This window comes from Triturus cristatus, chromosome 4_2, assembly GCF_964204655.1.
Source record: "Triturus cristatus chromosome 4_2, aTriCri1.1, whole genome shotgun sequence".
NCBI lineage: Eukaryota > Metazoa > Chordata > Amphibia > Caudata > Salamandridae > Triturus > Triturus cristatus.
Window position 1 is genome coordinate 140,841,946 of NC_140586.1, and position 24,198 is coordinate 140,866,143.

At 48.2% G+C, this 24,198-nt stretch overlaps 1 protein-coding gene across 4 annotated transcripts in view; it reads left to right on the forward strand.

Annotated features, from left to right (window-relative positions):
* LOC146833172 (microspherule protein 1) overlaps positions 1–21,595 on the forward strand; it is a 329,726-nt gene extending 308,131 nt beyond the window's left edge. For all 4 annotated transcript variants that reach the window (XM_085600822.1, XM_085600820.1, XM_085600821.1 and 1 more), the window contains exons 13-15: positions 3,243–3,330; positions 10,170–10,297; positions 20,613–21,595. In XM_085600822.1, coding sequence (XP_085456948.1) covers positions 3,243–3,330; positions 10,170–10,297; positions 20,613–20,699 — 303 coding nt within the window. In that variant the 3' untranslated portion in view covers positions 20,700–21,595. The remainder of the gene's footprint in view (positions 1–3,242; positions 3,331–10,169; positions 10,298–20,612) is intronic.
* The last annotated feature ends 2,603 nt before the right edge of the window (positions 21,596–24,198 follow it).

A 24,198-nucleotide genomic window follows, 5' to 3' on the forward strand; every position in this document is an offset into this window, starting at 1 on the left:
CTGAGGGGAATAGATGAGGAAGGTGATATTCATAAAATGGTGGCTCCAACTGTCACTTCAGCACCTGGACCATGACTGCTATGGGAGATTCCAGAACCTTCTGGGCCTTTCTGGCAAGTCAGGTCCAAGGTGATAAATAGAGGTGACAGGAGAGCGGCCATTTTAGGTTTTTCAGAGAGGACTGTGTGGCATCATGAGTAAGGCGCCTGTGTGAGGAGGTGGTTGCGCCTGAAAAGGAACAGACAGGCTTAAGGGCCTGCACAAACTTCCAAACCAGGTGACGTCACCCCTAACCTTGTGACCGGGCCCTGAACGCCGTCGGAGATCTGGTGGACAACGTTATCTTGGGATTCACCTGTGGCCACTTCCCGGAACAAGGAAGATTCTGGACTCCAATCCAGCTGCACCAAAGAATTACTGGCACCCTTAATTTGGGCCCCCCCCCCCCCCCCCTTCGATTTCCCTCCTTAAGACCCTACCAGAACTGGTCACCGTCATCGTCCCGAGATCGTGGGGGACTCCTGGCATCCTCCGGAGGTGGTTCACGGCTTGCAGGAGCTTGTGGTTGGGCTCCCTGTGAGGAGCGGGTGAGCCGCGACGCCGCTGCCCAGGTGAGGAGAATTGCCTGAGAGGAGCGAGACGCGACCGGCTTAGAGGCCGGCATCCTCATGTCACGTGAGAGGGGCCGTAGCGCCGCCCCTCTCTGCTGCCAGTAACCCCGGAAGGCCGCGCCCCGTCTGACACTGATGCTGGAAGTATCGGGGCATCCCGCAACGGAGTCTGAATCGACCCGGGGCCCGGCCGGCTGGCCAAGCCCCCAAGGAAGTGAGGCCCATAGCGGTAGGAAGCGTCGAGGGAAGGCCAGCGGCAACGGAGGACACCCTCTCTACAAGTAAGCGTTGGGTGAGGCATTTCGGTGGGGTGCCTAGTGAGACGTCCTCCGACCCTTCGGCAAGATTTCCCCATCGGGTGTCGTGAGTTCAGACACCCGGAAACAAGATCCTTCAGTTCAGGATTAAGCTACTCGCAGGACGACCAGCACGAACACAGTAAGCGGGGCACTAGTAGGAGAAGTGGGGGCGATAAGGGAGTCCCCAGAGGGCCCGTGGGAGTACGTTGCAGTGGGCAGGAAGTGTCCTGGTATCCCTTGAGGTCAGTTACTGTGGGGAACACCAGTTCTTGACGAATAGTAGAGGGAAAGTGACTGCATTTGACACGAGACTGACTATTGGGGAATACAGTCCTGTCGCACAGTGTGGGAAGGGACAATCTCCCAGTCAGTGACCGCTGGAGATCGAATTCCATGTTAATGAAAATGTGATGGGTTGACTGTCAAGAAATAAGCAGAGCTCGGCAGACTGTCTAGAATGGATCACTGAGTTGCCAGCCAGTGAAGGTCCAACGTAGCGCCTAGAAGGCGGAAATTGGATAGAATTGTCAGTATAAGAGTCCCGAAGTACAGCTGTGAGGGGAACCCTCAGATCGAATATTTAGAGGGGACTAAATGTTCTTTTGAAATGTGATTTGAAGTACGCCCTGTAGAAATGTAACTAGATCTCCCGATTCAGGGTGGGAAACGCTCAGAGGGTGTTTCAGAAACTACTGTATGAAATGTATTGTTTGAATAGAACTGTCATCTTAAATGCAAGTATAATGTTCATTTCTGTCATGTGGAACTGAGAATTCCTGTAAAGTAAGAAAGTTGGAAGAATTCTAGTAAACGTTAAAATACAATCAGTGTAGTGTCCTTTTTGAGTGGTGTCGCGCTAGATTGTGGACTGAGGAGGATGCAAACACGAGACGCCATGTTGAGATGAATGCCTGTTAACTTAAGCCAAGCTACCCCTAGGACACTAGGTCCAACAGGCATCTTCACTGTTATTACTACGCTCCATCTTTCCCTGCTGGCGAAAAACAATCTGAGGATGGAGCCGAAGCCCATGCGCAATACAATCCAAAGGAGGAGTCACATACCTTGTGACTTCCAAAGACTTTCCAAGAGGAAAAACAACTGCAAACATCCGGGCCGAACACCAGATGGCGATCTATGCACAGTGTGTAGATCTGCAGCTCTACATGCCAAGAACAGATGTATACTGGTAAGTAGCATATGCCTTACTAGCCAAAACCCCATGTGCACGTCATTGTAACCTGTTTTCCATACTGTAAGGAGTGTTCATTTTCCCTTCTGTCTTTCTGTAAAACAATTCTAGGCAAATGCTTGCTCTTGTCTCCATAGGAAGGACCCATTTTAATATTTATCAACAGACAATTTACAGAGTGCTATCCATACCAGTTCTGGGAGTCCGCAGCGTTTGGCCTTGCATCTCGATACTAGTGCAGCTGATTTTGATATACATCTTCCACCTTATTTTATTTCTGCAAACAGGTACTTTTGTCACTAGACTTTCAAGAGGATCAAAGTTTGGAAGGTTCTCCAGAGTCTCAGTGACACTGCAATGAGAAAGGGTGTTGGCCATCTCTGTAAAAGAGAGAAAGCAGCACTGATTCATTTTCATTAGTGTTTTGATGTACACCAGTCTTCTTTGCACGTGGGAAAAAATCAGAGTGAAAAACTGAAATAAATTAACCTGCGTCTCTGCAGACATAATGTTTTTTTTTTTGATGGGCTGCCTAAAATTCTAAAATGTAGAATCTGCTTACTTCTAGACTTGAGCAGCCAGTCTCTTCATTCGCTAAAGTTTAGCCAGAGACAGTAAACATTATTTGTGATCCAAGTACTTGATCATGGGTTTCGTCTTAAAAATGATGAAAATTAGATTTCGGAACCTTGCAAGTAGGTGAAATATTCCACTCTTTATGAATACCAAAGAAGATCCCATGATGGAGAATTTTTCAGTAATGTTCTATGTTGAAAATCTGTTATGTTTTTAAACGTTACTCTTTCGCTTCTTGAACAAAAAGTGATCTCCATTCCCTGTTGTCTTCAATTCATTTCTTGCTAATAGTATTCATCTATTGGTTTATTTTCAGATACCATGTCACTCCCTCCTTGACTGATGATCACTCTTGCTATAACCAAAATATTTCTCTTACTCATTGCACTTTCCATTCTTCACCATGTACTCCTCCTTGTTCTCTTTCCTTATATCTCAGTGTATTCAGTTTTTTTCTGCTTTTTGCTCTTTTTTTCCTCCATCTTTCTCCCCTTCTAATCCATGGGTCTGTTTGTCTTCCTTGCTATTCTCACTATTTAAAAGTCTCCTTCTTTCCATCAACAGATCACTTTGGGGAGAGCAACCAAAGATAATCAGATTGATGTTGATTTGTCATTAGAGGGTCCTGCCTGGAAGATTTCGCGGAAACAAGGTTGGATGACAAAACTCTCTGCCTCTGTATCCTTCTCCCTGTATAGCCCTTCTTCAATTCACAACTCTGTGAAGCAGTTAGCATGCATGTGCTGTTATGAAGATAGATCACAGGATAATTCATCAAACCGTTTTTTTAGGTTCGAGGCATGTGGGCTGCTGAATTCATATCTGTGCATAGATCGCCGCCTAGTGTTGGGTCCGGATGTTTGCACGTTGTTGTCCTGGAAGAGTCTTCGAAGTATCCTGAGATAGGTGACTCCTCCCCTGGACCACAGTGCGCATGGGCATCCTCTCCATCCTCAGATTGTTTTTTTCCGCCATTGGGTTCGGATGTGCTTATCTTGACTCAAGTTAGGAAAATTTAGTTTTCAGGCCAAAAGGCCTTTAGTTTTCGTCGGTACTGTTCCCGATCGGTATCGACAGTTTACTTGCTACTTTAGCGACTTTAACAACTTTTTCGGATCCATTATATCCGACCATCGACCCTACATCGACGATGGAATCGAGGACCCCATTCAAGCTGTGTCCTGTTTGCCACACGAAATATCCACATATCGACGTCCACCCGGTGTGCAACAAATGCCTCTCACCGGATCACGACGAATCGAAATGTATGGCCTGTGCCCGATTCAGATCCAAGAAGACTCTCCGGAATCGACGAGCCGCGAGACTTGAAGCGCAGCAAGCAGCACCGGCCCCGACCAACATCTTCAGCACCGAGGACGAAGATGTTGAAAGCGTGGAAAACATACCCTCCAGCCCCGCTTCCGAACACGGTTCCAGATCGGAAGACGTAGATGAAGAGCTTTTTCACAGGGAAGAAGCCGACGACGAGGTAGGAGACTACGATGAGGCCTTAGGGGCCGAAGAAGGTAGCTCTGGTGACGAGCAGGGCCTACCCGTCCAAACGGAGGATATCCCAGTGCGTCAGTCTACGGCTCCGGTTGAGGGATCGCCTTCGGGCCTTACCCAAGATCAATCCCGCAGTTCTTCGGCCCCGCCCTCTGGCCCGGCCTCGGACATCCAGCGAGAGCCATTATTACCCAAAAAGACTGGTTTCCCTTCCACGAAACCGAAACCAATCGTCGCACCGGTTCAACAGAAACCGAAAGTGAAACTAACACTGGTCGGCTCGAGGACCACCACACCTTCGACGCCAGCCAAAACAGTCGGCTCCGACCGCACCAAAAGAGACTTCGGTGCCGAACTCGCTGCAGCCGATGTCGGCGCCGACCCAAAGAGAAAGGCCATCGGTACCGCCAAAGCGCCTCGGCCCCCGGCACCGAAACAATCGGCACCGACCACCAAGGTTAAAATGGCCGCTGCATCGCAATCCACCTCAAAAGCAGCGACTACGGTCCAATCATCGACGCCGTCGACAGCTACTACCTCTCCTCGACTCGATGACCCTGTGGCTCCAAAGAAGTCCACACCTACCTCTACAGAACCACTCGGCGCCAAAGAACCGTCGGCGTTCCAGGTGCGACAAGTTGCAGCGTCCTTGCAACGCATCAGAGAAAAGGCAGCCCTCCAGGCCACGTCGGGCTCCGAGCCGAAAAGGGCTCAAAAGGCACCTTCGGCACCAACCAACATCCCCTTTGGTTTGCCGCCATCCACGGCGCCGAAACTATTCGAGATCAGAACACGTGTCACCCAGACAAGGTCCCCATCTACTGAACACTCTCCTACTGGGACATCACCGTCCCACTTCATCGACGCCGACACCGGCAGGCTCATGCTCCGAAAGCGGAAGATCACTTCCGAGCAGGCTTTGGACTCTTACAGGATCCCGCTAAAGCAAAAATTGCCGGTGGAATCGGAACCAGTTCTTTATGAACGCCTCCACACCTCTTACCCAGATCCACAGTCCTTCTCTCCGACGCACTCCGACACGGACGCAATAGAGGACTACATGGGTGACGACACCACCTACCCCAGGGATATGGACCCTGAAGGCCAGCAGGACCCTGATCAAGCTTGGGATGACCCTGTAGACCCAGGTGCCGCTATGGATACACAGGACACGCAGCTTTATGGCGCAAAAACGTCTCCCACAGAGGACACTGCTGCATTCAACGCCCTCATTGAACGTGCCGCAGCCAATCATGGAGTGCAACTCCACTCACACAATCGAGGACGATTTCTTGGTGGACACTTTCGCATCCTCAGAGAGGACTGTAAAGACTCTGCCCATGTTGAAAGGTGTCCTCAAGCCAGCAAAGGACATTTTCAAAGAAACCACCAGGGCACGGGTAATAAACCCCAGGATCGAGAAAAAATACAAGCCAGCACCTGGGGACCCTACATACATTAGAGGCCAGTTGCCTCTGGACTCCATCGTAGTTGCTAATGCTCGCAAACGGGCACACTCGCAGACAACTGGTGATGCTCCTCCCCCGGACAAAGAGTCCAAGGTGCTAGAGACCTCCGGCAAAAGGATTGCAGCCCAGGCGGCAAACATATGGCGCATTGCCAATACACAGGCGCTCCTAGCTCGCTACGATCGCTCACACTATGACACGTTAGAGACCCTACTCCAACATCTACCTGACGAGTACAAAGAGGCAGCGGAGCTCCTCATCAGGGAGGGATAACTTCTCACAAACGCATCCATTAAGTGTGCACTGGATGCCGCCGACACAGCTGCGAGAGCAATAAACACCAGCGTCATGCTACGACGACACGCCTGGTTACGAATCTCTGGATTCAAACCTGAGGTTCAAAATAACATCCTCAATCAGCCGGTCAACCCCGACTACTTATTCGGACCAGAGGTTGACACCACCCTAGAAAAGATAAAAAAAGACACAGACACTGCAAAGTCAATGGGGGCTCTGCAAACGCAAACATTTCGTAGTGGCTCCTTTCGTCGCCCCGGAAATAGAGGAGCGGGTAGAGGACAGGGGTCACAGCAAACCTACAATAAAGGGGGCACACAAAGTACCTACGATAAAAACATCCGAGGTGGATATCGTGGCTCCAGCACAAAGGGCAGAGGACGCGGTTACGGCAATACCAGGTCCTCCCCCAAGAACAAACAGTGACGCCCTCTCCCTTCCCCCCGACCACATAACACCTGTCGGGGGAAGACTCCAGCGGTTCCTGTCCACGTGGAATACCATCACCACGGACAGGTGGGTCAAAGATGTTATCCAACACGGTTACTGCCTCGAATTAACCTCCACTCCACCCACAAAACCGCCAAAGCACCGTCCTATGTCCTCAGAGCACTTAGCATTATTACAGCAGGAAGTGCTAAGTATGCTGCAAAAAGGCGCAATAGAGGTCGTGCCTGTCCACCAGCAGGGGACAGGGGTGTACTCTCTGTACTTCTTAATACCAAAAAAGGACGGGTCACTCAGACCTATACTAGACCTGAGACCCCTCAACCACTACATTCTCTCAGAGCATTTCCACATGCTCACCCTACAGCAGGTTCTCCCGCTGCTCAGACAGGGAGACTTCCTAGCCACGCTAGACCTCAAAGATGCGTATTTCCACATACCCATACACCCGTCACACAGAAAATATCGCAGGTTCACTATTCAGGGGCAGCACTACCAATTCAAAGTTCTTCCCTTCGGCGTGACAACAGCACCCAGAGTTTTCACAAAGTGCCTAGCTACTGTGGCTGCACATCTACGGAGGCAACACATTCACGTCTACCCTTACCTGGACGACTGGCTTGTTCAGGCAAAGTCAGCCCAGCAATGTGCCAGCCACATGTCCCGCACCATTCACCTTCTTCACAGTCTGGGATTCTCACTAAATTACCCAAAATCACATCTCCAACCCGCACACGTACAACAGTACCTAGGTGCGACCATAGACACTCTGGCAGCCACAGCTCAGCCAAATTTAGTGAGGATCAAAGGCATGCAAATGCTGATCTCAAAGTTCAAACCCCAACATTCCCTTCCTGCGCGAGTGTTCATGCAGTTGATAGGCATGATGGCCTCCTGCATTTTCATAGTCCCGCACGCGAGACTACATATGCGCCCGCTTCAGGAGTGCTTGGCACGTCAATGGAATCAGGCTCACGGGCAACTAAAAGACCTAGTGTTGGTGAGCGGTCGGGCATACAACTCTCTGCATTGGTGGAATCCACAAAACCTTTGCAAAGGCCGACCGTTCCAAGAGCCTGTTCCACAAATACTAACAGTGGACGCGTCTCTCCAGGGATGGGGAGCTCATGTACTCCATTACACAGTGCAGGGACTATGGACAATACAACAAAAGAGGATGCACATCAACCTTCTAGAACTGATGGCAATCTTCCTGGCAATGAAAGCCTTCAAGGTACACTTGTGCAACAAAGTCATGTTGATCCGGACAGACAACATGACTGCCATGTACTACATACAGAAGCAGGGAGGAACGCACTCTCCACAGTTGTCTCATCTGGCTCAGAGCACGTGGAAGTGGGCCATTCAGAGGAACATATTCCTCATGGCGGAACACCTCCCCGGCAAGGACAACCAGATGGCGGATCTGCTCAGCAGACACAGCCACCAAATGCACGAGTGGGAGCTACACCCGTCAGTACTCCAACCGTACTTCCAACAGTGGGGTCATCCAAAGATAGACCTATTCGCCACAAGCGAAAACGCAAAATGCCAAAGCTTTGCCGCCAGGTTCCCACATCCACAGTCGCAGGGCAATGCGATATGGATGAACTGGTCCGGCAGATTTGCGTACGCTTTTCCCCCAGCGCCGTTAATACCGCTGGTGGCACGCAAACTGCGACAACACTCACTGACACTCATCCTGGTTGCTCCAACATGGGCACGCCAGCCATGGTACACCACCTTTCTAGAACTTTCCGTGGTGCCGCATCAAAGACTGCGGATCAAACCCGCGCATTTGACGCAGAACCATGGAGAAATTCAGCACCCAGATCCGCAACAGCTGAACCTGGCGATCTGGCTCCTGAAGTCCTAGAGTTTGGCTACCTAAACCTGCCACCTGACTGTATGGAGATCATTAAGGAAGCTAGGAGACCCACTACCAGAGCTTGCTATGCAGCCAAATGGAAGAGGTTTGTCATTTATTGCAATAACAATGACATTAACCCGCTAGACGCATCCATTCAAAACATAATCTGTTACCTCTTACACCTATACCGATGCAATCTAGCATACACCTCAATACGTATCCATTTGACCGCAATAGCAGCCTATCTCCAGAACAGGCAGCACCTCTCTTTATTCAGAGTGCCCGCCATCAAAGCCTTCTTGGAGGGACTTAAACGAGTAATTCCCCCAAGACACCCACCAGCACCAGTGTGGAACCTCAACTTGGTCCTCACCCGACTGATGGCTCCATCCTTCGAACCTCTCCACTCATGTGAGATTCAATTCCTCACCTGGAAAGTAGCTTTCCTAGTAGCAATCACTTCGTTGAGAAGAGTTAGTGAACTCCAGGCACTAACCATTCAAGAGCCATTCATACAGGTTCACACAAACAGGGTCGTACTACGCACCAACCCCAAATTCATGCCTAAAGTAATATCGCAGTTCCACATGAATCAAACGATTGAACTGCCTGTTTTCTTTCAGAATCCACAAAATGTCGCTGAAAGAATGCTCCATACACTAGACGTCAAAAGAGCCCTCATGTACTATATAGACAGAACTAAAAACTTTAGGAAGACAAAACTACTTTTCGTTGCCTTTTCCCCACAACACAAAGGCAACGCCATCTCCAAAGCAGGTATAGCCAGATGGATCGTTAAATGTATTCAAATTTGCTATCAAAAGGCTAAACGCACATTAACGATTCCCCCACGAGCCCACTCAACATGTAAGTTAGGGGCCTCCATGGCTTTCCTGGGAAACATTCCTTTACATGATATATGTAGAGCAGCCACATGGTCCACTATACATACATTTACCAAACACTATTGTGTAGATGTACACTCAAAACAGCAGGCAGCTGTAGGACAGGCTGTTCTCAAAACTCTTTTTCAGACCGCTGCAGCTGGCACCGGTAGCCACCGCTAATGGGAGGTACTGCTATGTATTCTATGCACAGATATGAATTCAGCAGCCCACATGCCTCGAACTGAATATGCTACTTACCAGTATGCATCTGTTCTTGGCATGTAGGGCTGCTGATATTCATATCGCCCACCCTCCTCCCCGGCGCCTGTGGCAGCTGCAGCTCTCAGAATTACTGTATAGCATGGTCATCACTTTCTGTATCTACTCCATCACTGCCACAATGGCGAAAAACAATCTGAGGATGGAGAGGATGCCCATGCGCACTGTGGTCCAGGGGAGGAGTCACCTATCTCAGGATACTTCGAAGACTCTTCCAGGACAACAACGTGCAAACATCCGGACCCAACACTAGGCGGCGATCTATGCACAGATATGAATGTCAGCAGCCCTACATGCCAAGAACAGATGCATACTGGTAAGTAGCATATTCACTTTTGCATGAAGTTGTGTAATTATCTACGTTTTAACAGTATTTTGGTGTCTAATGCCAGCACAGGTAACCGTGACATCTACGGATATCCCTCAGCCTCATTATGAAAGTCTCCTAAGCAAACAACTTGTAGTCATTAGAATCTTTGTGCAAGGGGATAAAATTTGTTTGATAGAACAACACGCATTTATCAGCATCAGGGTACCAGTTTATCTTTTTATTGTATGCCCCCCTCTAAACTTTGTAAGGAGGAATACCTTTTCACAGCAAAAAGTCTGCTTCTCAAACTGGCTAAAGGAGGAATTTCTTCATGACTGCAGGGTTGTACTGAGAAGCCTGTATCAGAACATTTTGTTTGTAGTGTGGGATTGGTTGTCCACCCCTCTGCTTTTGTCTTACTTACAGGTGTCATTAAGCTTAAAAACAATGGAGACTTCTTCATTGCCAATGAGGGGCGTAGACCCATTTATATTGATGGCCGTCCTGTTTTGTCTGGAAGCAAGTGGAAGCTGAACAACAACTCTGTGGTGGAGGTAAGAAAAACATAATCCGATGTGTCTTGCTCTGCTTCCTGTCTAGCGTCACTGTGCTACCCTCTTTTCTATCTCTTCGTTCAGTGTTTGACTCTGCTCCCTGACTTCGCTTCAGCTTTGTTTCCTCTTGCAATGGACATTTCTGTTTTCTGTCTTTTCTACAATGCCCAGTTCACTTCCTTTCTCCTTCTTACTCCTTGGTGCCCAGCTGTACTTCTTGTCTATGGCTACCATATACCCCCATGACACTTCCAACCTTGAATATAGTCCCAGGATTCCATATAACATGCAACCATCTATCTGATAGAGACATCTAGCCGCAGTTTCTTACCTTTGAACTTCCAGGTGTCAGGCTGGATCCGGAAGATTTTTCTTAGCAGTACCCCTGCGTACCAGTAGATGGCGTTGGTCTACTCCATGTGACGTCCGCGCCGTGTTCATCATCGTCAATATAACCGTCACTCCGCCGCACTGACGTCTGTTCTTTCCGCGTCAGCCAGTCATTTATTGACAGACTTTTTTCGACATTGTTTTGACTTCGTTGGTGTGTTTAGGAGTCATGTCGATCAAGAAGACTTCGGGGTTCAAGCTGTGTGGCGCCTGTCACCACGCCATGTTGGTCACAGACTCCCATTTGGTTTGTCTCTGGTGCCTGGAGCGCGAACGCGAGTCCAGTCCATGACGCCGAAGGCTGAGAGGGAGCAGTCCCTAAAGCTCCTTCCGGCCCAGCGTCCAGCACCGCGGAGGTCGCCTCGTCGGTCTTGATCCCAGTCCGGTTGATAGGAAGGTCCGAGTACCGCTCTGGTGAGTTGAAGACCTCTTCGTCGAAGTCAGGGAGGAGGCACTGCAAAAAGCACAAGAAGTCGAAGCGTGCTTCGACTTCACCCCACCAGTCTTGTCCGGGGCCCCCTTTTCCCTCCCTTTCCGTGAGCAACTCCAGCCCAGCAGAAATAGATTTATGGCACCATGTGTGTCATATTTTGGCGGCCTGACCCTGCCTGCATGCCCTCGGGCCCGCAGGCTCAGAACACACAGGAGCCCCCGTTGTTCCCATGCCGGCGGCTCCGGCGCCACAGCCTCCGATTGACCCGTTTCCGGACTGACGCCAGTCGCACCTCCACCGCGACCTTCCCCCGCGTCGAGGTCCTTGGCGGCACCTCTCCGATCCTCATTCTCGACCTCACGGGGACGGTCGGGCATCCACCGGTGCCGACTGAGCCATGCCGTTCACCCTGCCCTATTCTGAAGGGTTAGGGATGGAGGAAGAGGATTGGGAGGGGAAGCAGGATCCTTTTGAAATCCTGCACCAAGAAGATGTGGGCTGGTACGAGGAACTGGGTGATGCCAGTGGTTTGGACACCTCTGAAGACTCTGGCATGCTTTCCCCTCCTACCCTGGCTATAGAGGAGGGAGCATCTTTTGCCATGGTGGTGCTTAGGGCTGCGGAAGTCTTCGACCTGCCGCTTCCTACAGTGGCGGTCAAGACTAACATCTTGACAGAGGTCCTGCGGCCTGGGGTCTCCAGCTCAGAACCCCTACTGCCTTTCAACTACGCCTTAACAGACGTCCTTCTGGGAACCTGGACCAAACCCAGCACAGGGGTGTAGGAAGCTGGCTCTGTATATACTGTACTAAAATGAGGTATAGTGTGCAGAGTCCAGTGGAACCGCAAAGGTAGGCAGAGGTAAAGGTAGATAGCACCTTACTCTCGATTTGTGGTAGTGTGGGCGAGCAGTAAGGCTTTATCAGAGAGTGGTGTTTAGCATTTGTTGTACACATTTAGGCAAGAAATGATGTCACACACTCAAAGACTTAACTCAGACCAATTTTTTTGTATAAAAATATTATTTTGTTATTTTTTTTCTAGAACCAAGCCAAGCCTGGCACAGGTGAGTGAAGTAATAGTTTGCAAAATCCTATGCAGCGTTTTACAATTTAATGCAGGTTCAAATGCAGTTGGTTGAGTTACAGGTAAGTCAACAGTTCAGAATTACATTTTAGTTACTTTACAGTTTACTATGTATGTTACTTTTTAGATTACTTTTGCTAATCAGTGTGATATGCCTAGATATCACACTGAGACATCTCCTAGACAAAAGGTAAGTAATTCGCTTTTAGTACTTTTGCAGTTTTTCAATGTTTCATACAAAACCAACTCCACAATTAGAACAATTTTCAAGAAAAGCAGTCAATACAATCCTATGGTAGGAAATTAAGTTAACGGTTTGCAGGCAAGTACTTATTTGTGGGAGTTGGTATTCTGGAATTAGAAGATTAGAACCAGGGTTGAGCATGCACTCTTAGAACCCCCTCAGCAGCACTAGGGCGGCAGGGTGCAGAGTGCTGAGGCCCAATGTTATGCAATGGGGAATAGGGGGCCTCCGGTTGGTGGCTGCTCACAAGCAGGTCACTCATGGCCGTGGGACGTCGTGTGCAGGGGTGTCTTTAGGTGTCCGTTTTTTCTTACCAGCTCCAGTCGTGGTCTGGGTGATCCTTCAGAAAGGGGCTGCAGGCTTCAATTGGAGATTCGAGGCAGGTCAGAGATAACCAGATATCAGGTTATGATCGCCGGGGAGACCTCCTCGTGGTGTTGAGCAACTCTAACTCGGGCTGTGGGCGTCGGGTGCAGACTCGCGGATTTGGCTGGAGTCTGTGGGTGAGCAAATCCGGTGCTCACGGGAGACAAAGTCTTGGTTTTGGAAGGCAGGGCAGGTCCTTCGGGTTCCTGAGGCTGCTGGCTGCAGGACACACCTGGATTTTACTGGAGCAGGTTCGAGGGGGAGGCAGGCCGGGAGGCAGGCCGGTAGGCAGGGGGCAAGTCAGTGGGCGTCCTCCTATTCTTAGTTCAGCACAGCTTCTTTGGTCTTTCTTCTCATCTTCTGGTCGGTTCTTGTCTGAGGAGGCAAGGTTCGGGGTTGCCCCTAAATACTAGATTTAGGGGTTGTACAGGTAAGTAAAGGTTGGGACCAACGGGTCCCTTCCTTGGGGTGGGTACACCCCCTATTATGCCACCCTCCAGTGGGAGGGGGCATATGCCTCTCTCTGGTTGGCTGGGTTCTCCCATCTGCAAGATGGTGGAGACAGAGTTGTGCTTCACCTCGCCTCCCCCACCTGAGGGTTGGGGTTCGCAAAGGTGGGCACACCTCCCTTCCTCACTTGTTTTTCTTGTTGATTCTCCTGCCCAAAGTGGGGGTCCGAACCGGTGAAAGCCAGTTGCTGGCTGCAGCAAAGGGCTGGGGTAGCTCACAAAGGCGGCAAGCCTTTGAAGCTTCCCCTTCGTGGACCTGGCCCATCCTGAGGGTGGAGGCTTAGCACTTCGTCCCAGGATGTGCATTGTTTCAGACCCTTGAGAGCAGCAGGCTTTCGACCCAGGGGTGCAGGAAAATTTCTGGTGGTGGCAGCTGGCGAGCAGCCACTCAGCCAGGACACTAGATGAATGAATGAGGTAGTTTTATAAAGCGCGCATTACCCAAGGGTGTCTTAGCGCTATGCAGATCTGGACCGAGAGAAGGTACCAAAGATTTAAAGGTTTAAAGAGCGCTCGAACCTGGGTAATCAAGCTGCTTAGGAGGAAACAGCCAAGTCTTAAGCTGCTTTCTGAATAGCTGATTTTGGTAGTTTTTTCAGGGGGCATCTCTAAAATGCCCTCTGAGTGCATTTTTCATTAAATCTCACACTGGCATCAGTGTGGGTTTAATGTGCTGAGAAGTTTGATGCCAAACTTCCCAGTTTTCAGTAAAGCAATTATGGGGCTGTGGAGTTCGTAATGACAATCTCCTCAGCACCGTATACTCTTAATGGCATTTCTGCACTTAAAATATCTGAGAATTAGTATAGTCACTGTAGGGGTACAGGGCTCATGCACCTGTACTATCACCACTGGTATAGTGCAGCCAGCTAGAGGGGTGGCTGACCTGTGCCAGGGCAGTGGGTTGTAGGCATGCGACGCAGGGATGTGTGCCATGTCGACTCTTCACTTTGTTCTGCACCAAAACACACAGCCTGCACTGGTAGTGTGTGTAGAGGTACAGGGCCTCTAAGAGTGGCATAATAAGTGTTGCAGCCCTTAGAGGCCTTCCCTGGCCACAGTGCTCTTGGTACCTCTGGTACCATTTACAAGGGACTGACAAGTGGCCAAAGAGTGACAACTGGGCTTTGTCTCAATTCAGTTTAAGGAAAGAACATAGGCCCTGGGTACCTGTTTGGCAGGAACCCAGGGCACTCTCCGTCATCAGCTGTTAGGCAAAATCTGGGGCAACCATGCAAAAAGAGGGCACTTTCTTACTAGGGGCTCCTGAGAATAGGATGATCGCTTGCCGCCATCGTGCTGCACCGGGGACCCACTTTTCCTCACCACCCACCCCACCACCACCCAAAGCTTGGTGGCACAGGATTCCTCTTCTCGTGGCACATTCCCTTCCGCGCCCCCTGGCCCGGGAATACAAGAGACTGGAGAACTTCGGCAAAAACATTTTTTCTTCCGCCAGTCTGCCATTCAGGTCGGTGAACACCGCATGCTTTTTGGGCTGTTACGCCCATTCGATATGGGATACGGTTGCGCAGGTGCTGCCCAGAGTCTCTGAGGAGGACCGGGCTCTACTCTCCCAGGCTATCTCAGATGAAAGAGACGCAGCTCAGTTCGTCATCGGATGAGGCTTGGTCATGACTGACTCGCTGGGTAGAGAGATTTCCACAACTGTGGCAATTCGTTGCCACGCCTGATTGAGAGCGTCTGGTTTTCCGGGGATGTCCAGGCTAACCTCATGGACATGCCCTTTGACGGCTCACGTCTCTTTGGAGACAAGGCAGATGCTGCCCTTGAGCACTTCAAAGACCCACATGCCATGGGCAAGTTTTCGGAAGGGGCTATCAGCCGTGCCAACCCTATTCTGGCCAGAGGACCCTGCAAGTTTAGCAACCTCTACTGAGCCCTGGACGTGGTTCGCCCCCGCAGGTCGGGGAACCAGAAGTCAAGCCAAGCCACGCCACAACCCCCTAGCCTATCCTCCTGAATGGCGAGTCCAGGATATTCAGGCTATGATACCGATGTTTCAGCCTCTATCCTGGATTCTGGTGAGAACGACTCTGCGGCTGTTGGGCCTCATGGCCTCCTGCATCCTGCTAGTGACCCATGTACGGTGGCACATGCGGGCTCTGCAGTGGGACCTTAAGATCCAATGGGCACAGCCTCAAGAAAATCTCACCGATCTGGTTGATTTCAGAGGGCACTGCGAGAGACCTGCAGTGGTGGCTAACAGACTGTGATTGTTTCAAGGGCAGACCCCTCTCCCTGCCCCACCCAGATCTCACAGTTGTGATGGATGAGTCCCTTCTTGGATGGGGCGGCCATCTGGGAGAAGTGGAGATCTGTTCGACTCTGAAGAGAACACGCAATGTCAGCAGTTTTGCGCGTTGGAGTTTCCAAGGCTGCTCTCGCTAGGTGACGCTTTTTGCTCCATTTGGAGCTCAGGCTTCCTATACGCGTTTCCGCCCATACCACTCCTGCCCAGAGTGCTCCAGAAGATCTGAAGCGAACGGGCACAAGTTATTCTTGTGGCTCTGGACTGGGCAAGGAGAGTTTGGTGTCCCGAGCTTCTAAACATGAGCATCGATCCTCTGGTCAGGTTGCTCATTCGGGATGATCTTCTGTCGCAGCAGCAGGGGAGGGTTCTCCACCCGAACCTGTCCACTCTCCACTTCCTTGTGTGGAGATTGAGCAGCGACAGTTGACCGCTTTCAACCTCCCTCCTGAAGTCTTTGAGGTTATCTTGGCAGCCACGCGTCCCTCCCTAAATCGGTATCCAACTGCAGATAGAAAACATTTTGTAAATCTTGTACAGACCAGTCTATTGACCCCTTATCTGCTCCCTTACCTGAAGTCCTGCTGTTTATACTTTCTTTGGCCCAGCAGAGCTCTGCTCTGGGCACATTGAAACGCTATCTTTCGGCCCTTTCCTCTTTTCTTCAGCTACCTGATCAGCCCACTCTTTAAAAAAGTCTCCTCACAGATGCTTGAAAGGGTTAACCCACTTGTTTCCTACTTCACCTTTTATTATGCTACAGTGGGACCTGAATTTGGTTCTCAACTTTCTGTTTGAGCTGCTGCATAATTGCCCTCTGTTGTTGCTCACCATCAAGACCGCTTTTTTGATGGCAGTCACCTCTGCCGGGTGAATAACCAACTCTTTATAGGATACATGGGTGCAAAGAAAGGCTGTGCTGTCCAAAAGAGGACTATATTCCAATGGGTTATCCTCCTATACAAATCTGTTACGCCTGAGCGAAGAAAGATCCCCCTAAAGGGCTTGGGGCCCTTTCAACCAGGGAAAAAGCATCCACCACGGCTCGTCAGCGCGGTGTTCCCGTTTCCGATATCTGCCAAGCTGCCATGTGGGCATCTCTGCACACGTTCGCCAGACACTACTGCCTGGATTCCCAGGTGTGCAGAGAAGGCCTGTTCGGTCGCTCTGTTTTGCAGGTTTTTCTGGTCTAAGCCATTCCGCAGTTCCTCCTTTGGGAATGGTATTGCTTGGGTATCTGTTCAAAGGTAAGGCATCAGTGGTTAGATGTCTCTATCAGATGGACAAGCTGTGGTTAGATGTCTCTATCAGATGGACAAGTTACTTACTTTCGGTAACGCCTCATCTGGTAGAGACATGATCTAGCCACAGATTCCTTACCGTCCCACCCTTTCTCCCCGAACTGCGGAATTGGTTTTCAGTGTCAAGGATGTTCCCCTTCAGGTCCCTAGTTGTTCATTTTGTAACACACCATGGTCAGTCACTTCATGGCTTCGCGCTTCTGGCATGGAAAGTCATGAAAAGTACGGATGTCAGCGCGCTAGAGTGGTGGTTATATTGATGACGCGGATGTCACGATGACAACGAACACGACGCAGACGACATCACACTGAGTTGACTGATGCCATCTATCGGCACGTAGGGGTATTGCTAAGAAAAACCTTTCGGATCCAGCCTGATGCCTGGAAGTTTAAAGGTAAGGCATCTGCGGCTAGATCATGTCTCTACCAGATAAGACGTTACTGAAAGTAAGTAACTTGTCCTTTTAAACCATGTTATCTGATGGTAGTGACCATTCGCTAGCTCCCACCTACTCAACCAGTTAACCCTCTGACTTATTCTTTAATTTATATATATTCATATTCTCTCTCTCTCTCTCTCTCTCTCTCTCTCTCTCTCTCTCTCTCTCTCTCTCTCTCTCTCTCTCTCTCTCTCTCCCTCTCTCCCTCTCTCCCTCTCTCTCTCTCTCTCTCTCTCTCTCTCTCCCTCTCTCTCTCTCTCTCTCTCCCTCTCTCTCTCTCTCCCTCTCTCTCTCTCTCTCTCCCTCTCTCTCTCTCTCCCTCTCTCTCTCTCTCCCTCTCTCTCTCTCTCCCTCTCTCTCTCTCCCTCTCTCCTTCTCTTCTCTCCTCTCTCTCCCCCCCCCCCCCCCAAAAAAAAAAAAAATCAAGGTATAGTAAGTCAGTCTTTTCTACTGTACGTTTATTACAACATGTTTTTAAATCTAATAGTCAAAAAGACATGTTTCATCCGAATCTTAAAAACAATCCTAATAATAAATCACCAATGGGGATTGTTAATTATCCGAATGGTATTCCTGTCTGACTGCACGGGTGCGTTATGGACCGAAGGGGAAATGTTCCCTAAGATTTAAGGTTGCCCGGGGGATCAGACAGGAGTGTATCCTTGTCCCCTTGCTATTTTCACTCTATATAAATAGGGTCGATGAGATGTTACAGAAAGTGTAAGCTGACGCCCCTATGGTTGGAACCCTTCCAATTCTATTTTATGCAGATGATGCAAACAGCAAACGGGTTGCAGCTTCTGATTGACAACTTTGTTACCTTCATGGAAAACCAGCATATGAAAATAAACTTAGAGAAAACAGTCACTAAGGTGAGTGCAAGAGGGAGAGCAAAAAAGAGGACACATATTAGGGGAGAGAGACTAGCCAAGATTCAAATGTTCTCATACTTAGGAGTTCAAATCACTACCTCAGGGCATTGGGGAAAGCCAAATGCATACCTCCAAAATGAAATTCTAGAGAGCCATGGAATCTATTTTCAGATTTGCAAGGTAAGTAGGTCATAAAGCGATCAGAGAAATATCAATGCTATATACAAGTAAATGCCTCCCAAGTGCCAGTTATGGTGCTGCTGTCTGGGGATGGACAAATTGTGCCACTTTGCAAACCCTAGAGAACCTGTTTTTGGCTCAATTGCTGACCGTTTCCCAAATCAGCTCATCCTATATAACTCATAATGAAGTGGCAGTTCCTTTTATAGAGGATGACTTACAAGCCAGCCCTGTCCTCTTGTGGCACAATATATGGAATAAAGTAGGGACAGAGTTTACAAAGGCCATTATATCGGACTGCCTATCCTTAGATGCATTGAGGAAAAAAGATGGCTGGCCTATATAGATAGCTACCTAGGAAAAGTGGATAAAGGTTTAGGAGTAAAACACACAGTCAAAATCCTACAATTCAGCAAAACCGAAGTTAAAACTATACTCGGGGGAGAAAGAGAAACAGAAAGAGATACCTGTGAATGTGAAAAATCCACAGTGTGTACATATCTTTCAGGCCCGGTATCAGCGGTCCCGTAAAACTATCTGTTAATGGTAAAAAGTATTCAACATAGGTTCTACCTCACTAGATTACACCTAGGAACACTGCACTTAAGGGTCGCTTTTCCAAAACTAGGGACGTGGGCCGACACATTGCCAAAATGCCCATGTAGAACTTGACAGAGCACAATGCACTTTCCTATTTTTTAGTTTTTATAAGGATCTTAAAAAACAATATCTAGTGACGATTTCTAAAACTGCTAAATATTTTTGGTACCAGGATGTTTTTAATTATTTATGTGCTTTGGAAAATATGGATATCTGTTTTTCTGTCATTTTTATTTATTACATCTGCCCTGGAGATGAGAAAAAACCTTGCACACGTGGAAGCTTTAACTTATGATGCTGCATTTTAAAACACTCGAAGATGTCTATAGCTATACCCACTTTCGTGCTTGTTAAAAGTCTCTCTCTTTTGTTGCCACCCATAACCATTATAGGCTTCTGACATTGGGAATGGACATTGAGACTCGAGTTACATGTCATATTTTTAACTTATTAATGTATTTTTTATATTGTGTAATTTTATGGTTTTATACGCGAAAACCAAATAAAGAATGATTTGATTTGAATAAATCACTGACTTTTATACAAAAAAATCTTAAATACAGACACTTGTATTGAAGGTTTATCTGCTCCCAAAGATAACCTTCAAAAAGCAGAGGGCTTGTCTTCCAATGGAAATCTTATGTGTTTGTTAACTATTAGAGAGCCATACATCTGTAGTGAACTCTAATGGTGAACAAACACACGTGGGTTTGCTATAAGAAGTCCAGTCCTCTGCTTTTTAATTGTACTATGTATATGAAAGGTTGTCTTTGGAATCTCATAAACCTTTATTGTCAAGTTGTGCCTCTTCTCTTTTCCACCATCAAAGCCCAGCTCTGCTTTTAGGTTCACTCTTTAGGGGCCAGCTCTGCTTCCACTGTTCTCCCTCTTTTCCGGCTTTGCTTCCTGTCTTGTCCCTCTGTATCTAACCCTTCTTTTTGTCTTTCTTCAGCTTCAAGCTCTGCATTCTCTTCGTCCAACATATATGCTAGATATTCTAAGTTTCGAACACCGAGCTCTTAACTTTATAAATTATCTGCACCTAACATGGCACCATTTGCCTTTACTCCAACCTCCTTTTCCAGTCTGCTTCATAATATGTACACCTCCTGGCCTTTCAATCTAAGAAATGGGAAATAATATTCCTCCAGTTTTGGCTCTTTCATGGATTCAAACACTTGCATTATTCCCTGTTGGGAATCCTCAGTCGGAACACTATAGCAGCATTGTTAACTTGCATTTATAAAAGGGAACAAGATGGCAAGGCTCTGATTTCCATTCTTCCAATGCCTATCTTCTGTACTGCACACTGCCAATAGCTAATTCAAAAGTGGGTCAGCTGTATTGCCTCATGTCAGTGCTGTTTGCCTCCATTCAAATATTGGATATGCTTACCATCTTTCAGTAGAAAGCACATGTTTAGTCTACTGTTCCGCTTCCATCCAGTAAGGTCAGAACAATGCTGATCCTCAATCTTGGTTACGTACTAACAGATTATGCATGTCTCATTTCTTTTTCCCCTTTTATTACATACAATAGATCTGGGAAGTGAGCTGTAGATTCTTGTACATTACTTTGTAATACCTTGATTAACCCTCTCCCTGTCATGGTTTTCTTTACAGATAGCTGGCCTCCGGTTTGTGTTTCTAATAAATCAAGATCTAATTGCACTGATAAAAGCTGAAGCTGCCAAAATCAATCAGCAGTGACTGACTGAATGGACATCCATAGGACCATAACTGGCAAATCACCAGGCAACCTGTGGCCTTCCGCCCTGGAGTAATGTCAGACTGGCTGAAGTTGGAGTGTGGTCAGAATCCACATACACTTAAAGGAGGCCAGAATGCTGATGCTGGAGCAAGGCCAGTCTGCTGGATACTAGAGTGAGGTCACACTACTCTCCTTCACTTTTCACAGCAAGGAGGAAGCAAACTACTGGATTACTCTGTGCTCCTACTTATTCAATGCTGGTGGTCATAATTGTTAATACTGCAGAGAGGTATAGATATGGGACACTGAGTGAAGGGGCAGTTGGGTGAAGCCATACTGCTGGACTATGCCCGATCTACTTTGCACTACAAGAGGCAGTCAGATTGCCAAACACTGCACCTCTCCTTTAGAGAGAGAGGTCACAATAATAATCTACACTGTATGTATCTACCCCAAGACATGTAAATACCGTAGAGACTTACTTATGGTTTCAAAGTACTCTTCAGTGCAAATGTTTAAATCAACAGTTTTTAGGGTGATGTTCCAATTTTAAAATCAAGAGGTTGAGTTAAACACTCTGTGTCAGAAGTCGAAGATACCTCACACAGAATTGGTGCTTGTGTAGCAGTGGACAAAAAAAGGAACAGTGAAGGCCTGTATTGACCAGAACCATATCCCACCCCCTCGCTCTGCAGGTGGGGCCAGATGGGTTATGAGACTAAATTGATCACCCCTTGACATTGTCATGAGGTTCTTTGGTTTAGAGGAATGGGGTACTCCCAGCAGCCCAATGCAAAACTGTTATTGAAATCTGATGTTGAAACAGGGTCACCTTTGTCCACCTACCATTTCCCTTTCTCCTATGCGTTATAATAAAGTTTACATTGAAAAACTATATTGTAAATCGGATACAATTTATTGTTGTAGAAAATGTGCCGCATGTAGGAGTTTTGGTAAGCTTTTTTCCCTGGCCATGGTGTTAATTGCATGTGTACATTCCTTCTTACACGCTGCAGATAATAAATTGTACCTTGTAACATTCATTCGAGAATGTATTATACAAATAAAATCTCTGACTACCACTAATGGGCAATTTGTGATGCACCAATTAGACTGACTTGGCGGAATTCATTTCATGGGTTGACGACAGCTTGCACAAAAGTAGCGCTTCCTACTCGTCACACAACTGCGGAATGTTATATTGCACCATTTTACAATACAGGCAGAATGAACTTTCATTGATAGACTGTTAATGGGTATGTGTTTGGTGCACCAGTAGCTGAAGCTGCTTTGTCTTATGAACTCCTTGTTTAAGCTGTATTAAGTGGCTATTTATTCCTCATTAGAGGACCTAACATTTGGTTCAATAGTGTGAGATTCTTACATTACAGAATTAATCTGTCTTTCACAGAATTTAGTGCTTTTTTTTTTTGCTCTGATTATAAAAACACTTCCATATTTTTGTAGGGGTAAAGGATCAAACTGCCTTCCTTATTTTAACAACTGCACAGAATTTGTATCTTTTCTAGTGTATTTTTGGACTATCTTTCACTGAGTTCTCCTGTACTTCTATTTTTAGCACTCTAAATATCATGTTAGTGGCATGCATGGCTGTAGATACACATGCCTTGCATACTCTTGGGATCTAGTGTTGGGTCCGAATTTGTCCAAGTTGTTTTTCTTCAAAGAAGTCTTTCGAGTGACGTGGTAAAGGGAGTCCTCCTGGTGATAGTGCGCATAGGCATTGACTCCATTGTTAGATTGTTTTCTCTCGCCCGTCTGGTTCGACCGTGTATTACTGCACTCGCTGCCAGCAGGCCATGGTCGGCAACAACCATCTGCTGCGGATGCCCCGCTCTCGGGCTCTGCACTGAAAACACGGCCAAAGCCTTCTGCACCGAGCTGACCCTCCTCATCTTTGACTCCTACCATTTTGGCTCCGAAACCACTTTTGTCTTTGAAAATGTTGACACCGGCATCGAAATCTGCTCCCACTATTCTAGTTGAATCAGTTTCCAGACAGTGCAGGAACAGCTCAATCAACGTCAAAAACAGCTGCATATACAGCCTCCCACTGGCTGCATTTTAGCCAAAACTGTGGTGTCAACACCACCTCCATTAAAGCGCCAACTTTCAATGCCATAGTCTTGCCTTTGCCTGTTAAGAAGAAGACAGACAAGGCTACTAGTTGCTTGCGCCCTCATCCACCTACTTCTCCACAACCACTCCCACCTCCTCTTCCATCCTGCATCCTACCACTAACACCCTCTCCACCTCATTCTCAAGTTGATCCCCAGATATTAATTCACAGGGATCCCCACATTCCTTCACACGTGGCCATGGGGGTGGTGGGTGGACTTACAGGGGGGCAGATGATCCTTTTGATACACCACATCCCACAGATTCCTAGCCAGATTATGACGTTGATCCCCCAGGAGGACACCAATCCAGACCTGTATCCTGCCAAACCATCACCTCCTGATGACACCATCTCATATCAGGAGCTCACTGGCGGGGCTGCAGTATATCACCAAGTCCTGCTCCATAAGCAGCCTTTAGAAGAGGATTTCCTCTTTGAAGCCCTATCTACTTCACATAGGGCAACTCAATACCTCCCTTTGTTAAAAGGCATGATGCATCACACTGATGACATCTTTAAAGACCCTGCACGAGCATGCATCATCACTCCCAGGATCGACAAAAATTACAAAGGCGCACTGTGAGAAAGTGGGTTTCTGTTGCAGTAAACCCCACCCCTTCTTTTTTTTTGTTGCCAGACTACTGATGCTCTTTGACTTGATGTGCTCTGGGGCCCTGCCAATCAGGACCCCAGGGCCTGTGTTCCTTCCCTAAAAACTGTATTGAAGCCAAAACCCAATTGGCATCTCTGGCCACATGTCGCGCCTGGTAAATGGTACCCTAGGTACCCAGGGCCCTGTGACCAGAGAAGGCCCCGAAGGGCTGCAGCACTTATTGTGCCACCGTTAGGGGCCCTGTACCCTGACACCTACACACTGCCTTTGCAGGCTGAGTGTCTTGGTGCAGAACAAAACAGAGTCGACATGGCACACATCCCTGGGTGCCATGCCCACAACACACTGCCCTGGCATACCTCAGTCACCCCTCTAGCTGAGTGCCCTATGCCAGTAGTGTGGGTACCGGTGTATGAGCCCTGTACCCCTACAGTACCCAGGTCCATTCCTGGGCACTGTAAGTGCAGTGGTGCCATTAAGAGTATATGGTGCTGGGAGGTCGTCATCACGAACTCCACAGCACCATGATGGCTGCACTGAAGACTGAGAAGTTTGAGATCAAACTTCTCAGCACATTAAACCCACACTGATGCCAGTGTGGGATTTAATGTAAAATGCACGACAGACAACCAGCGTCCTGACTGAGAGGCTGCCACCCAGCAGACATGTTGCTAGACCACTGGGTAGAGAGCCATCCGCACTCGTGGGTCTGCAACAATGCACGTCCTGGGCGAGGTGCTAGGTC